Source organism: Botryllus schlosseri, chromosome 8 (genome assembly GCF_051294905.1).
Source record: "Botryllus schlosseri isolate E-star chromosome 8, Bs_hap1, whole genome shotgun sequence".
NCBI classification, from domain to species: Eukaryota; Metazoa; Chordata; class Ascidiacea; order Stolidobranchia; family Styelidae; genus Botryllus; species Botryllus schlosseri.
The window spans coordinates 15,928,044-15,945,707 of record NC_137243.1 but is presented as its reverse complement, the minus strand read 5'-3'; the positions used below and the strand labels follow the sequence as shown (position 1 = coordinate 15,945,707).

Here is a 17,664-nt window from a genome sequence, read left to right as displayed (position 1 = left end):
AGAGTACTCTCAGAGTACTTAGATAGGGCACGACTCGACTACACGACTCGAATCATTGAGCCCACCCCTAGATAGCAGTTCCCCTTGTACTACTCTAACCGCCCTTGCGTCACACCCTTATCCAGGTGGTGATAATGCGCGAGTACCACCACGAAAACATCGTGGACATGTACAGCAGCTTCATCGTCGAGAACGAGCTCTGGGTGGTCATGGAGTACTTGGAGGGCGGCGCGCTGACCGACATCGTCACAAAGACCCGGATGAACGAGCCGCAGATCGCCACGGTGTGCGTGTCCGTGCTGCAGGCTTTGGCGTACCTGCACAACGCCGGGGTCATCCATCGCGACATCAAAAGTGACTCGATACTACTGGCACAAGACGGCAAGGTGAGGTTCTGGTGTACTTTCTTATCCGCAAGTGTTCTTCGTGAAGATGTCAAGGTCTGTGGTGTTTCATGTGATCATAAACTATATTTTCCATGGTAAAGGTTGTGGTTGGAACAGTGTTCTAATGACTCGAGCCGTGACTTGACTCGTTATTTTTTGTGCGATATCGAGGAACAAGGATGCGAAAATACCAAAGGGGCGAAAATGTTAGAACTTCCAGTGAAATATATTTAATTAACATGTCCAAAAAAAGCACGCGCATTCTGCATATGACGCTAAAAAAGGTCAATTCAAAGGAAAGTACATGTGGGGTTTTCCGAGTACCTACCACCTCGGAAAATGGCCTTTTTTAGTAAATTCACCAGCGATCAGATTTAGTTGAATAAATTTCCCGTCTATATGTCCTATTTTTAAGATCCGTGAATATGGGGGGGGGTGCAGAAACTTGTGTCGAGATTGATATAGGGGCGACGAGTCGAAAAAGGTTGGGAACCACTGGTCCATCCGTACTGGTGTCCGTAAAATAGGGCCGGAAACTGTGTAATGTGATGAAAATCTCTCTGACTTGATTCGGTGATGAATTGAAATTATCTTGAGTACAATTGACTTCTGACTCAGGATCTTGTGACTTGGTTACAACCCGAGATGGGAGTTTGGGTATCGTAGTGGTAACCAGGGAATTTCGCACTTGGCGACACCTAATCCTAACCTACCCCGACCGGAATACGTTAATAGGCTATGCACACCCAATGCCGTATATCACAATTCACGCTCATATTCAGTGAAACATAGATTGGCGAATTTATTGATGCAGTATTACTGCATCTCTTTCATAATAAGAATAGTTATCGGATTTGAAATGCCAATTTCACCTAGTTCCGAGTTTACTGGTAACCATCGCAGGATTAGCGTACAATGCGCCCAGATCACAGTTCTCAATCATGGGGAGTACCATGAATTTTGATATGTTCATGGGGGGGCACTGATTGTGGATTGTGTACCCCGCGATGCAAAATTCAGCTTATTCTCCTCCGTTCAGATTAAACTCTCGGATTTCGGCTTTTGCGCCCAAATCTCGCAGGAGGTGCCGAAAAGAAAATCTCTCGTGGGCACTCCATACTGGATGGCGCCCGAGGTGATATCGCGGTACCGGTACGGCCCGGAAGTGGACATCTGGTCGCTGGGCATAATGGTTATCGAGATGGTGGACGGGGAGCCGCCCTTTTTCAACGAACCGCCCTTGCAGGCCATGCGTCGGATTCGGGACATGCCACCGCCGAGGATGAAGAACTATCAAAAGGTGGGCATCACTGGGGGCTGGTTTTTGAAATTTAGCGTTATGACCAGGGCTGTGTGGTCGGTTCACTTTACCATTCGAGCAATTTTCAATGTATAGTCTCCATATTTTTTTCACACAACCACGACTCCAACATTTCTGTAAATCTACTCAGAATATTATTTGCCTGCCGTATTAGATTTGTATTTTATTATTTTTTTTATTGAAAAACAATTTTGTACCGTAGAAATTCACGAATATATTCCTTATAAGTAGAAGTAGCAATGTCCAAGACAAGTCAATACTGCTTTGAGTGGAAGTGGAAAATGAAAAGTCTGAAAGTACTCTAATAAGTAGTTTCAGTGAGTATATTTGCTGGAGGGATTGCATACTTTTGGCAGCTGATCTGAGGCGGGTACTTGATTAATTGCAATATGCACATTAGCATGCTACGGGCGATGTTTTGACCCTGATGAATGTGCGTCTGAAATACCAAACTTCCGACTCGCCAAATTTTGAATTCGAACGTCGTAACGCAATCTGTATCTGCTGCCGGAAACGCCCTTGGCCCTTTTATGTGGTGACAGACGGACTGGTTTGTATGGATTCAAGGCAAATATGCACTGATACTGGAAAACAGACAACCGCAACCGCGGCAATATGGCCTCATTCGAGAGGTGTTGTCATGAAGTCAGCTCCAGTCACAATGGAGTATTATGGTGCATGGATAGTTGGATACTCTACAACAGGGGTGTCAAACTCAACTTGCGTCGCGGGCCGCATTCAAACCGTCAGATGGCTTGCGGGCCGGACCAGTCAAAAGATTCCATGCCATACATCATAGTATGCCTATATTACATAATATTTCGGACGATAAGTGTTCTATTCTAGCAACACCGTTATTCGTAATTAACGGAATTGGCAAAGGGCTCTAAAAATGTTATAGTTGGCATGTTTCTGTTCTATCTTTTGTTTTGTCGTGATCTGGCTTTGGCCCAACGTATGCGTTGTGAGGAATACAAGAGGTTTAACTGTAAACGCAGATGTTTGAATTTGGCTCAATATTATTTAATGCCAATTAGGATTTCTCTGCATGCCGAGAATCTTCCAAGTCGGAAATGATTCAACAGTGCGACCACAGATCATTTTTTATATTTTGTGAAACTATTTTAGTTCCATGTATCTTGCATGCAACGGTTTCCCATCGGCGTTTTCGCTTCAGCGAATACCTACTTTTTCGTCCATATTTCCATAAAACTCTTAACTTGATGTGCACTTTTTTGCCTCTCGGAATTGGATGGCAATTTCACCGAATTGTGTCTAATGGGGACTAGAGTACAACCGCTACACCGCTGTCGGGTGGTTATGATGCGGCCCATGAATATGCCCGACATTTGCTGTCTTGAGGGAATATTTATTGAAAGTAGTTTTTACTTGAAATGTCCACATCTAAGAATTGCTTCGCGGGCCGGATGAAATGCTACTCTACAACTTAATGGCAATAAGAATCAGCAAAGGAAAGATGAAGAAACAAAATTTCCAATGCATATAAGCAAAAGTTGTTGGCTATATCCATGCTTTCATGTCAGGGGCTATCTCCTAGTTTTAGATATCCCCGATACCATAGTATCCTGAATGGTGTGGAGTGTGGTCGAACGGCTCACTGCGTTTGGGTTACGTCATACTCTCTATTAGGCCAAAGGCAATTTCACACCAACCATAGGACTCGCTACTGATACTGTCTTGTCTCGAACCGGAAGTCAGACTTTTGTGAAAATTATATCAGCGCCAAATTGTTGTCAAGGTATAACAGTGATTGCGTTTTGCTTGATGCGAAGTTTACCAATAAACCCAGCATTTGGCGGTACCTAATCCTATGCTAACCCTTAAGCCAAATACATTAATACATACAACACTGTGTCGAGGCGACACTCCAATCCCAATGAGTACCGATTTTCCAGGCGCCGAATCACGTCTGCTCTCCTAAATCTGTTAACGTGGCTCGGTAGACGTTGCATATCGGTCTTCTTTTTAACCCAAAGTAAACAAGAATGCTGATTTTCCTGGTCTTAATAGGAAGATGCTTGAAGTGATTGCTTGTCCTTATAGATGTAGAGAGATGAAACAACACTAACTGAGAAACAACACTAACTAAGAAACTACATTGACAAGCGAAGCAATCACAAACGGCGCAATATCAGATCAACCAATCAAATCAAACCGGACAATTAGGGCTATCATTTAAAAAAACGAAATACAAATAAAGGACAGTGGAATTACGAACCGCTTCACTAAAAACATGGCTCAGAACTCACACCAAGTGTCCAAGTCAACATGCCGAATTTACCAAGTGCGGCATACCACAATTCTCACTCATAGTCAGAGAAACATTCATTTTCGAATTTATTAATGCAGTATTAATGCATCGCTTTCATAATAATCGGAATTGATACGTTTCTATTGTCAAATTCATTGAGTGTCGAATGAATGGAAAGCATTACCATGCTGGAGGATATCACAGCACAACTCACAACTCCGGAATAGACCCTGCTCTGTGTTAACGGCGCAGATGCTGTCTCGTCGGTATCGCCACGCTGAGTAATCGTGGTGAGAACGGTCAACTTTAGAGCTGCGTTTCTGGACACTGCCGCAAAGGTCGTGTTTATAGCGACGGCGGCTTTACGGTTTTTATTCGCCAATGCGAAACCACGGCCCTTGGCACCTCATATTATTGTGGCTTACGTCATTTCAGCGTTCATTTATGAACTCCAGCCTGCCGGCTCACCTCTGTCTATATTTATCTTCAAACGGAAGCAATAGCTATTGCAGACGATTCATTGTATCGCTAGTATTAGGGATATCCGGCGTGAAGGCCGTGGCATTGTTCGGCGCGTACTATATCCCGACGCCCTCGCAATTTTTCCGAAAATGTAACCGGATTTTTTCCGGATAAGTCGCGTCGAACTGTCGGGGTTTTAAGTCTGGATTCGCTAATTGCCGCGGGTGATGTACAGAAATAATATATTACACAGAGATATGCTTAGGAGTAAAAGAACTTCCGAATAGTTTTGAGTAATGCAGTCATATTGTTTGTTATTCACTCGAAGCTTTTCGTTACCGTCAGTTGAAATACCGAGATACGGAATGACATTTTAAATTCGCGAAGACCAAAGCATATAAAGTAGAAACGATCGGTACTATGAACGATTTTCAAATCATAACGAATTCTTTTTGTTGACATGGACCAGGTCGACAAATTATAACCATTGCAAATGGAATTGATTGCGACCCTTGGCCAAAATAAAGAACATAATATCTCGGTAATTAGCGGCATATGTCGGTTGTTCGAGCAAATGGTCATCAGTGGAAGAGTTTTGAGTCGTGACGTGATAGCATTCGATCTCTACCGGATTATTCTGCCTCGACATCGATGTGTAAAACTTCATCGATGTCGAGCATGCCGTTAGGTGCTGTATTGTAGCCGATAAGCAATTCTAAGTCTGTATTTACTTTCACGGTAGCAATTGGATTCGTTTATTACGCTCCAAACAGGCGTGTCGTTGTCGTGGTTACCTTTGCTAGCGCGTGGCCTGCCAAATTTAGTTTGCGATGACTAGCACTTACCAAATTTTTGGCCTTGTAATTCTCAAAATATGCACATATCTACCTTCACCGCTTACACTGAACACAACCCGGCGAAGCAATCTTTTGTGATGTCACAAAGACCCGTCGTTTATCATCTTCACTAAAGCTATCGTTACCTTTTCTCGCGCGCGTAGGTAGTAATTTGACACCCTGTCACAAGGGGAGGTGGCCAACCTTCGGCCGTATATAGAAGGTAATTCGTGCTGTTGTCGACACGTAATTCAATTGGTATGTGTTGACGGCCGTCGACATACAAATTGAATTTACGAATTAACTCACGGAATTTTGAGAGATTTTGATTAATCTTGAAATTTTCTCGCGCTATGCGCGATTTAATGCGATTTTAATATGGTTGCGCCCTTTGCAATCTGAGCCCCACAGTATAGATGCGAACAGTAGTGGAAATGCTGCTCCCCATATAGATATACCAACTCGGAATCGTGTGCTCCTCACGAAATGAAATTATGTTTCTGGTAAGTTTGGGAGATTCTAATACATTTCCACTATACCGACAATCCTCGTGGGAGGTCAAGAAATAACAGCTTGCGACAAAGTGACCAATAACAATTAACCAATCCAAAGATGTACCATCATTTATAACTTGCTCTGAATTTTCGAAGACACCCCTCCATCAACTCTACCAGTGAATCTGATCACGTGGAATGAGAAAGGATAATTGTTTGAAAGTAATATATGAAACTACTAATATAATACCGAAATTCATCCATGAATTTAAAATATTTTGGCGCTTCGCGCGATAATAACCAGTCCCATGACGTGACCACTCGCGATTTCAGTCCGTATTGTAATCCGATACGAATAGATAGATTAATCCCGAGTTCACCGGAAATGAACAATTGAACATGGATAGTTTAACATGGGTATTTGACGTTCAGATGGTTCATAACGACTATGTCCTGGAGTGCGGCCATAAGCGACACGATTGATCGAAATGTGGCCGTGAATAGTAAAAGGGTTGGCCACCCCTGCCCTATCACATCTCGTGGCCCCTTATTCCAGCGGAATTTCGCCGTAAAAAAGGCGGTGGTCTTTCCCGTTCAGACGCCCGTTGACCAAATAAAATGCAGGCGCGTCGGGAGTTGACAGAGATGCCGGAACTTTTTCAACTTTGAAAGACGCCGCTGGTCACTTACACCTCAATTTTCATTACTGCGTGTATTTTTTGCACATAAAAATATAAGTCTTACCCCTTGTCGAGGACTCGTGGCAACATTGCGGCAAATCCGACACGTTTTTCCGCAATCGGGCTAATGTTGACATAAAATTGCTGTGAACAATTTCATATTGTGACAGATTTGGCGTGACTTCTCGCCTCAATAAATAAATACCGTAGTCGGATTCTCGTGATACCCTATATCTAGGATAGTAATTTCGAGTTATAGATCAGAATATCGAAGTGCCGAAACAGTAAATGTTCTTGTTTCGAATTACAGGCGTCCTCGATGCTGAAGGGATTCGTCGACCGAATGCTGATACGCGACCCGGCCTCACGCGCCACCGCTTTCGAGCTCATCAAGCACCCGTTCCTAAACAAAGCCACCCACCATTCCTGCATTGTTCCGCTTATGAGACAAGGCAGATAATAACAGCACCTTTGTGCGTGCTTTCCAATCAGCGCGACGCGATTCCACTTTTGTGTACTGGGCGCTGTGTCGGAGTGGGCGTGGCCGCGCTTTTATCCTTCCGCAGACAGTAGCGGATAGGATTTGTTATCGCGTGATAACTTGACACGTAATACGCATCTCGTCGGGTCTTGAAAGCGTCATACAACCACAATTTCGATGGGATGGTCTCGCATACTGACTTAATCTGGCCAGATACCTGCCTGTGGTTTGACGCATGCGTGACACATTGGATGTTCGTGTCTGCTGGATGAAATGACGTTTACCATTCGAAAATTCTCGCTGGTTACACCAGATTGGCACTATCGCAGTCTTATATTCGTCAGGAGACACGTTATATAGACCGATTCATATTGTTGGTGCTAATGGTTCAACATAGATATCAGTACATTGTGAAAGCCCGCTGCATTGTTGACCCCCCTGTTCAGTATTCCTACGCTTTGAGCACATAGTACGGACTTTTATTTTACTTACTGTTTTCATATCCGCGATTGGCGGTGTATTGGTGCTGCACTGCTGCCGGGCGATCATCCGAACGGATTCAGTCTGTTCGGAATGCGATCGCGCGCGGTTGTTTTTCCCTATTTCTCAAGTGTTCGTTTTGCTCGCTTTTCCTTTGCTTTCTCAGTACCGGACATACCTTAATCATATAGTGATGACATCTCCCAAGTGAGCCTTTTTTAGCGTATTTCTATGCCGTATACAGTCGGATTTTATCTGCATTTTAGCGCGCAATTGTTCCACCGTAAACCTGCTCTTCGGATGACTCCTTTTTCGTTCTTGGCAATTGAAACACCACACAGCATCGATAGGAAATGGTGTGTACTCGCAAAGGGAAAAAAATGTAATACCTAGCGTTTGTCATACTTTACTACGTATTTGCACCGTGTATCGACGGTTAATTCCACGGTGGCAAACAGGCTTGATAGATATGATACGCCGGACGCTGACAAACGTACGAAAGCAGGTATATGGGATATAGGTCGTAAATTCTATTTCTGTAATCACCTACGATATCGGAGTGAACGCTCAGTGCTCACGCGTGGCGAGTGATTGAAGACGATACATGTCTCCAGCGGTTTTCGGGTGCCACCGTGCCGACTGTCGGTATTCAGTTCTTTTCTACATTATCTTTCGTTACATTATCTTTCGATCCGATATTACGTAACTGCATAATCGACTGATATAAATAAATATGTATCCCACTATTCTGCATCATGATTAAAGAAAAGGAGCTCCACTCTGTTCAGTTCCACTAGGCTAATTCTTATGTGGTCAAAACAGTCAGCCTTGCAACTCGGTGTGAAGTAGAAAACGAAATGTCAGAAAAGTTCTCGAGTATGGAGCTTCGAAAATTTGATTTGGTCGAGGGTTCACAGCCTTTCGGTGGTCTATAAGTGGTGGCAACTGTCGCAATTGCAAGATGCGACGAACGCAAATTCGCTAATGACACTGCAATCAGGTGATATCTTCGAAAATATGATCAGCATTTAGGGTAAAAGTGAGCGACTCTGCCTAGAAAACTCAGTTTACAAACAGTAAAAGTACAGTTTAAAAACCACTTGAGTAAACAGGCTAATATTCGAAACGCAGAGGTACTTCGTTACTGACCGTGACCACCTCTGGTCTACTCCCGCAGGCGGCAGCCTATGCTCTGCGACAAGTCGTAGACAGCTTGCAGGCGGGCCAGGTGCGATCCCGACTCTTTAGGATCCGTGTCAGGCAGACGGAAGATTTTATAACTTCTCGCGATACGCTACACCAGGGATTGAGCTTCGTGCTCGGGCCGGATCATTTGCAGGATGTGGTCTCGTAAGGCACGCGCGTTTTCGGTTGGACTTGCGGCTAGCTCTTGCGTCGTGTAGCGACGGGATTGTAGGAATGGACATTTTGCGTGTAGTGTGGCTTCGGAAGAGTGCGCCACGATGACCTTGGGCGAGGCTGAGTCGATCCAGCCGTTCAAGAGTATCTCGAGTGACCTGTATGTGCAGACAGGCAACTTTATTACTCGGGATACGGAAAGAAAGAGAGGACGTCTCAGTTTATTTTTGTCCTTGATGTTTTTGCGGCATATACACCGACTCATGATACACATACACACGATCTGCGCATATGCATACTAGGGATGGTGTGAACCTCATGACGTCACGTGACGTCATATTGCTAATTCCTACCCTATCTTTCAATGAAGTGATAGCCTATATTAATTTACACGATACCTAGCGACGACTTGGGCCACATTATGCAACAATTCTGAAGTACATATTGTCGTTTTAAACGTCGCCAAATGTATCAACTGAGACAATCAAAGTATATAATACTCCCATAAAATCAATATCGTTCGTCGCTTTGCCAACAATTTCGGCGAGGACTTACCAGGAATATACGCTTATCCCTTAACGGTCGAGGCCAGACCGGACAATGTATTCGGTGTCTGAGTAGTGCTACATTGATATTGAGCAGAGTGTAAAATGGGTTTCTATACTTGCTACCGATATTACCTCATTAAGAAGTTATACAACAGTAGCCAACTCCTCAATCGCACGGATTTGGTTTTAATGATGCAGTAAAGATATGAAGTCAAGATTGACCCTGTATGCTGTCTCGAATTTTTACATCAGAAAACGATATCAATCTTATTGATTGGTTGAATAAGCATCCTTCGCTGACCACGTATTTCGCTCGTGATGTTGTGTGGTTGCGGGTCAAGCTCACAGCAGAGAGTCACTAAATATTCACAAACGGAAAGCTGGATATTTCGAGCAAACTTTTGTCACAAAGCAAGTAAAACTTTTGAGATTGTCAAGGTGCATGCTCGTTTAGTGTTGATTTTTAATGCTGCCAGCGCCATGCACAGAATGACCCGCAGTTGAAATGCAATAAATTGGAACCAAAGATTTATAATGAAGTGAAAATGGCAATATATGAAAAAGGTTCACAGTGCAGAACCTACCAAGGTTCTGTTGTGAACGCGAACCTCTAAATTTCCGAGGTTCACACACAGAACGCGAACGTGAACCTCACGTTCACACCATCCCTAATGCATACCGTGGCTGCATGATGCGCATATGCCGCTGGACAAGGAAGTACTGATATAGCCTTTACGGCTTTCTAAGTCATGCACCACTTCTCCATGCTATCCCAATAATGCATGAGCGCCAAGCAGGGAAGCCATGGATACCAGTGTTACTAATCAGGTCTTTGGTCTGACCCGGCCGGGAATCGAACCCACGACCTACCGATCAAGAAGACGGACGCTTAATCATTATGCTATCTTGTCGGTCTTCAATACTACTTCAATAAGGCATGGATCGAGGAACAATATTGTCAATGGAGGGGGTCATGGTCACATTAGTCAGCGTGGCTACTGAGGTAGAATTAGACGTAACGTCGTGAATGACTATTTAATTGCAAGACAAAAACAGCCACAAGACTGAGGTCCTCAGGTGGCTAGCTTAGCGCCTTAGGCTTATCATAGCGACCAGGGCAAAATGACTAATGAGTAGGGATGGTGTGAGTGAACGTAGGTAGGTTCTGCACTGTGAACCTTTTTCATGTATCACAATTTTCCACGTCATTTTAACGTCTTTGGTTGAAATTCTGTGCATTTCAACTTCGCACCACTCTCCGCATGGTGCCGGCAGCATGAAAAGAAATTCAGCACTAAACGAGAGTGCACTATGCCTATTTCAAAAATTATTTGCTCGCAATACTCGGCATTCCGTTTATAAATCTTTAGTGAGTCTCTACTGTGAGCTTTGTCCGCAATCACATAATATCAAGAACGAACCACACTACATGAAGGAGGTCAGCGCATTGCGCCTAGTAAGCCCGGGAATATATATATCCCGGAGTAAACCAAATATTTTTTTACAGCAACGAAATTGATATAAAGAGTGCGTCGATGTCTAATGTAAAAAATTTGTCTGACGTACGGGATCTATTTTGATTTGATATGATAAAAACCAAATCCGTCCACACAAGTTATACAGTGTTGGCTACTGTATAACTTGCTTTTGCGACAATGTCTGGCGCAAGTATAGAAACCGGTATTTCACTCTTGAGAATACATATATCCGGTCTAGCCGAGTCATCGTCGAAATTGTTGCCAAAGCGACGGTAGATATTGATTGATGGAATTATTATATCATTTTATTGTTCCAGTTAATAGGCTACATTTGTGGACGTTTAAAAAGTCAGCGTTAACTTCGGTTATTGTGGAATATTATCGCCTGAGTCGTCGCTAGTTGTCATGTACATAAATATATTACTTTACGGAAATGTAGGGTTGGTGGAATTAGCAATATGAAGTCACGTGACGTCGTAGGTTCACGTTTGCGGTCACACAGTACCTTTAAAAATGGTTCACGTTCACACGAACCAGAATCGTTCAAGGGTTCGCACCATCCCTACTACAAATAGATGATTTTTGAAAATATATTCAGTTACCGTGATACTGGACTATTTCACACGTAACTTTTGCCAATTACACTCATACAAGTGATGCAAACTTATCCCAACATTACTCAGGAGGTAGCCTATAGACATGACAAGTTGAGTAAGCAGACAAGGCCTACTTGAGTACTCCGCAAGAAGTAGAAGTAATTCATTATTGACCATGACAACCTCTGATTGTCAACCCTTTAAATCACAGCTATTCACGAGGCTGCACTCAAGATACTCTTAGTTCCGGAAGGCACAAAACAAGACAACATAGCAAATAATAATCACAAGGCTGTGCAGACGGCACTGATAATCCTCAAGTATGATGTAGGCCTGAGCGCTAAGCATATTTCACAAATGTGGTCTACCACGCTCCGTAAGAGTTGAACGAGGCCGTGGATTTGGATATAAACCGGACTCGCAGTCTAATCGGATGTGGATTCGTATTTCTCGAGGTTTGGTTATGGAAAAATCTCGAATTAGCGATTTATAAAAGTAACTTGACACGTTTCACGTTGACTTGACCCTTTCGTGTTAATACAATGCGTCACACGTTCGCCGCGTATTGAACTACAAACATCAGTGACTTGTCGAGGCGTAATAAGGGAATTATAGGGGACACGGGTCGGCTGGTGCTCGAATGTAAACAGGATTTGTATCCCGAAAGCCATGATCCCCTCAACTGACCTGTTGAAGGTCGCGTACAGTTCCGATTTTTCCGCCTCATCCGGAGCGCTCACGATCACAACTATGTCGTCTTCGGCCAGGGTTCTCCGGATCCAGTCTATTTGCTCCGGATCGTTGCTGTTCCGTATGTTGTAATCCGCGTGAATATCGGGTAATTCGTTCATGAAAGTGGCTATATTGTTGACGCTCTCCCTTAGAGAGTGGTCCAAGACAGCGGGGTTTAAGAGTAGCAACGCGTTTACTGCATCCAGCGGATCTGTAGAAGCCGAGAGGAGAGGATTAGATACTAGCATTGTGTCTTGTTTATCACATTGTACTTTATGTGCCTTCAACGAATGGGAATAATAGACCCACTGATTTTGATTTTTAGGCAAGATTTGTTGAAAGCTATCTATCTAAGTATAAAGCTAATTTCCTAAATCCATATCATTAGTAGCTCAAAATCTAACGGAAATGCAGAGTCGTATTAAATCATACCGATTCGGATCGCATCAGGGATCATTCAGTTACAGTAAGGTTAAAGTTAAGTTCGGTTTATTAGCAATTTTATCAGTTCAATACAGCACAAAAAAATGCGATACAATGAATAGATAGAAAGGCGTCGAAACGACTTAGTATAGTCGTTATTGAGAAGTGATATTTAATCCGGGAGAGTTCAGAAAACTGACCGCTGCTTTTATTACCATTGTAATAATTATTATAATGAAAACTCCTGGTGCATTGATATATAACATATGTTATTTTCGGATTTAATCCACGTGCAGCATATCTAAAATTTGTGAAGACAAGTCGTGATCAAAACCGCTTGAATATGCCTTCATGTTTATGTATACTCACGTTGAATAGGTGAACCCTCCTTGACACACTGACGTCTCTTGGTAATCCACAGCAAGCCAGCAAAAATGAGTAGCAAAATGAAGGCAGACGACGCACCTGTCCATATAACCCTAGTTGGCCAAGTGGGCCCTGACGGGATACCCCCATTGCGGCATTCCCTGTCTGCAAATGATTGATTGAGTGACAAATAGATAATTATATATATCATAAAAATCATAATCAGCTCAGCGGCATTATTATGGTCATCCGGACAAGATACACAAGACGCAAGGAGCGCAATGAACAGATAATAGGGTGTCAAGTTAACAGTCAAAACGACTATACACCATGACTATAACATGCAGTCTATGAATCAATCTAACATCCAGAAACATGTTTTTGACTTGGGTCAAGTTGCTTCTTGCTCGCAGTGCGAATGAATATACAAATGGGCATACATTCTACCAGCAATGAAATGAATAAATAACTCAGATCTATAATATCTATTAATATATGATTCGGGCCGCCAAGTTTCTAATTCACCAGGGACCGAATTCACTGGTAACCAACCGCAGTATTTGGATACCTCCGATTGTAACGGTAACATGATCGTCGGGATCGCAGTGAGCGCTGTTCGTTGTAATTGTAATCCTGTAGCGACCGTCGCGTCGCAAAAAAAACACGTCGTCCGCACCTCTATAAACGAAACGAAAGTGCACCTGTTGACGAAGGACGAAGGTATATAGACTAATACTCATATCTGCCGCAATTTTGAGAGACATATTTTGACAGTACCAGAGCAACAATGTCTGTCGAGCGAGGAACGACACACTTTGCATAAGTTAAAAACTACATAGGACATTGATTCATATCTCCTTGACACTCTTCAAAATGTGAAGATGATAGGCCCAAAACCACCGTAAGAATATTTAAACCGTGATCATATTACCGCGTTTTATACACATAATATATGTCTCCGCACTAGGGAAGCTTGCGAAAACATGAATGCCTGACTCTGTCATCCAAAGAGTGTCGATTTGAATGAGAATTGAGCCAAGTTACCTGATTGCAAATTTCCTGGGTGGAAGCTGTTTCGCAATAGTTATGTGTTGAACTACGGCAGTATCACTCTTACGATATAGTGCAGCATGATACAGGAAGACCACGTGTACACACTTAAACAGGGACCTCTCGAATCCGTAAAATGTTCATGATTGTCTGAATTGGAACTTTAATTGTGTATTGTGTATGTTGCCTATCTCCCGACACATAAAATGCTTGAGTTGAGTTCATCTGAATTCGAAAATTTTGCAAAAGAATTGCGTTCTATATTGGTGAAAACAAAACTTGTACGACGTACGTGTACTTTGTACAGGGCACATGGTACAAATGTACAATTGTCCTAGCACATAACGCTGTGCGAAGATGAAACGTATTTCGTCACAGTTAACCTGTGTCTTCCAGAGAATCCAAACATGTTGACGCCACATTAGCAAATTAAAAAATTTCGGGCGAGAGTAACTTCTTCCTTCCCGCCTCGTATCGAGTGCGGTGTGTCTCATATTCTATTTCACGGACCACCGGCATGGTTAACCTATCATAAACAGGGTTCCCGTATTGAAAAAGGACAAGAATCAATGTAGGCGACCCATTACAGCTATGCAGCGTTCCCCGAAAAGCGCTACAACTTGAGAGTCTACCGGCTACCCAGTAAAGGCCCGCTCGACCATACAAAGCTATTGATCGACTGTTGGATGTTGTTTGAGTACTGAGTAGTCGTCGTAGTGCCTCGAGAATTTCGCCCAATTGATTGGAATCATTACACGATGCACATTCGTACTATAGGGTTGCATTTAAAACATCGGTGTTTTAAACAAAGGCATTTAAAAAAATGTGTTTTCTTTTTGATGAAGAGCGCTGTTCTATGATAATAAAATTGTTGTCGAATCGTTTGAATGTGTTGCGGCTGGTTTCAGTATGACGTCAAATTTATGGTGATATAACAATGCTCAAAATCCGACATGGTTCTTCTGCGACCCCGCGACTTTGTAAATGGCAGATATCGTTCGTCTCGTGAGTATAGTAGGATGCGCCATAATAATAATCGGCAAACGCGGACGCAAGTGAATTAATTGTCAACAACATTAGTAGACGACCAGTTACTGGAATGTTGTGTTTGACGGCGGTAAATCAACATTATTACTTGAAGATAATGGATGACGGAACAGATAATCAGACCTAAGGCTGACGTCATTAATGAATCAGATGTGCCGAAAATTTTCCGCAAATTCGTAAAGGAAACACGAGACTTACGTCACGGTCCCATACTGGTTTGGCGATTTCGGGCATCGGTATCTTCACAATGTCTGAACTCGACCCTTCTTCGTCAACTACTATCTTCGAGAAACGGACGAAAAAATGTTTCATAGCTTTCGAATACGCTCCTGCACAGAAGGAAATATCATAATCGTTTCGGAAGAACCAGTAAACATATGCTATCTGTGGCCAGGAATAACGGGGTGATTAGCGTGGCCCTGTTACCGTTACGCACTTACATAGCAGTACATCGACAGTCAGCAGTCCCAATTTCAATGTGTTGGAGGTTAAGACAGGCTGATAAACGTTTCTCGAACCACGCAAGCACTGTAGTGTCCAGCAAGCAATTACTTAAAAACCTGTGATCAAAGTTGGCCGTGCAATACGTCGGTAGTAGGCGGCATCAAATTGGCAATTGCGTGGGCCGACCATAGATGACTAGCGTACTACATACGCTATAAATATCTAACAATAGCAAACAGGACAGACTTTTTGCTATAGCTGGGATTGTCCATATTTAGTCGTTTACAATATGCTATAAAACGTGAATGTTATTTGACGTTAAGGAGGTATATCGACAATGAAATTATTATCTGTACCTTTTACCCACCACGTCAGCGTAATACCGATATCCGACAAGTTCTTACAATCTGGTTCGGCAGCTAAATCCGTTATTTCGTAGCATTCTAACTCGCACATATCATACAGGTCCTGATCTGAATGTGAATTGAATTTGTGATTATGCGGTCAATGATGCAATACGCGAAGAAACCTATAATTTACTTACAGTATTCAACGTGACAAAACTGCTTGATTGAGTAGGAATCCTTTTTCGCTTTGGTCCACCATTCACACTCTTGGCTATTCTCGAGGCGGGCTACATGAAACAACGGTACACATGCCCACAAGTAAATTAACAGCTTTTCTGCCAGCTCCTTCATCTCGGCCAGTTAACAGTCTTCCCCCGCGGACGATTAAAGCTTCTGCTATCAGAATCTCGGTGAGCCACTAAGCATTCGTGCGGACTGTAACCCGATCTATACCCTATTGTCACAGTACATTCGTTCATTCTGCTGTATTTTTGGAGAGAATTGGCGTCATTTATACGCCAGTCACTCTCATTTACTGGCGAGGTTGTACTCAGTACCGTCGAACGGGAAACACCGTTATTTCCTAAGCCCACGCTTGCAAAGGGAAAAAATGAAAGCACGTGGGTAACAAACACTGACAACAATAATATGCTACAATTTCAGCAGCGAATTAGTTGAGCTGCTGACGAGGCTAATCTCATTCTGGATATTCGGGATGACAATCTATAAAATTAGTGACAATATTATCATTCAAAAAGATTTTCATATCGGATGTTTTCTCTCCGCTATTGGCTTTACTGCATTCGCGTGACTGAATTCAGGACGAGAGATTCTCAAGTAAACTTAACGGTAAAATGTAAAAATCGAATTCAAGTGATAGGAAGTTGCGCCGAAATGCTGAACAATTTACACAAATTGAATTTGCGATATGGTCTGTCAACGTGAATTAGTGGAAACAGTGCGCAGAATCCGAAGCCATGCGGAGTGCTTTTCTAAACGACGAAAGCGCCGCTTAAATTTCAGCCGGCTTCCATATTCACTGTCGGTGAATGTCGTAATTAATTTTAGATCCCAATTTATAATATTTTCCGCTTACGGCTCCGCTGAAAGGATCACAAGAGTCAAACGTTACCTAATTTTTCATGTTTGAGCTACCGTAAACTATAACTCCGTACAAGCTTTTACGCTGTAATTTGCTACTCCTTGGAACGCGATGTTATGTCTATTCCACAACTCCGAGGTACGTGTCAGCTCGAAATTTGTTCGCAAAGAGATCGTTCTGTCGTAAGAAAAACTACAAATTCAACAGGAATTCGTTTGTTCAATAGTATTTTTGTCATATCAAAACATCACAAGATTGTGGTACAATAAATGTGCAACAAGCAGTTAAAACAGCGGTTCTTAACCTTTTTTCCTCCAGCGCCCCCTTTCAAAAATTATCGTGCTCCAGCGCCCCCCCCCCAACTTCATATTGTAAGGAATGTAATAAAGACAATGATTAAGAGGGAGGGCCGTAACAGCACTTCGTCAACCCCCCTAAAAACGATTGCCTTGCGCACCCATAGCGTGATAAACCGAACTTCTGAGGGCTTCGCCCCCACGAACCCCATATCGTGATTTCGATGGTCAGCAAAGTTTGTGTGACCTGGTCGCCCTAGGTACCAAAATTTTCTATAATGCATGAATGAATAGGTGGTAATTACATTTATAAGTCGCTATAAACTTTTTATCCTCTCAGCCCACGTAATCAGATTTACCAGTAGCACTGAGTGAGCTGTTGTATAGAAAAATAAAGGGCACGTAATTAATAATTAAACATATTCGGGCGTGCCCGCAGGTACAATTATTAGTTATCATGGCCG

The 17,664-nt window shown here is 42.8% G+C and overlaps 2 protein-coding genes across 2 annotated transcripts in view; one reads left to right on the top strand and one right to left on the bottom strand.

Moving 5' to 3' along the window:
- The window catches only part of LOC145445046 (serine/threonine-protein kinase PAK 5-like), a 25,515-nt gene extending 17,357 nt beyond the window's left edge, over positions 1 to 8,158 (top strand). The window contains exons 10-12 of the mRNA XM_080323140.1: positions 126 to 386; positions 1,426 to 1,686; positions 6,762 to 8,158. Coding sequence (XP_080179266.1) covers positions 126 to 386; positions 1,426 to 1,686; positions 6,762 to 6,911 — 672 coding nt within the window. The 3' untranslated portion in view covers positions 6,912 to 8,158. The remainder of the gene's footprint in view (positions 1 to 125; positions 387 to 1,425; positions 1,687 to 6,761) is intronic.
- Positions 7,758 to 17,664, bottom strand: LOC145445051 (uncharacterized). Its single transcript, XM_080323145.1, has 7 exons — positions 16,000 to 17,664; positions 15,812 to 15,928; positions 15,210 to 15,340; positions 13,483 to 13,615; positions 12,918 to 13,079; positions 12,081 to 12,336; positions 7,758 to 8,929 (listed from the first exon to the last, which is right to left on the bottom strand). The coding sequence occupies exons 1-7, from the start codon at positions 16,151 to 16,153 to the stop codon at positions 8,707 to 8,709; spliced, it is 1,176 nt and encodes a 391-aa protein (XP_080179271.1). The 5' UTR covers positions 16,154 to 17,664; the 3' UTR covers positions 7,758 to 8,706.

Coding starts and splice junctions, on each gene's coding strand:
- LOC145445051 (XM_080323145.1), bottom strand. CDS start 16,153: ATGAAGGAGCTGGCAGAAAAGCTGTTAATTTACTTGTGGGCATGTGTA. Junction 15,929..15,999: donor GTTTTGTCACGTTGAATACT/GTAAGTAAATTA, acceptor ATTCACATTCAG/ATCAGGACCTGTATGATATG. Junction 12,337..12,917: donor GGAGGGTTCACCTATTCAAC/GTGAGTATACAT, acceptor CGGCTTCTACAG/ATCCGCTGGATGCAGTAAAC.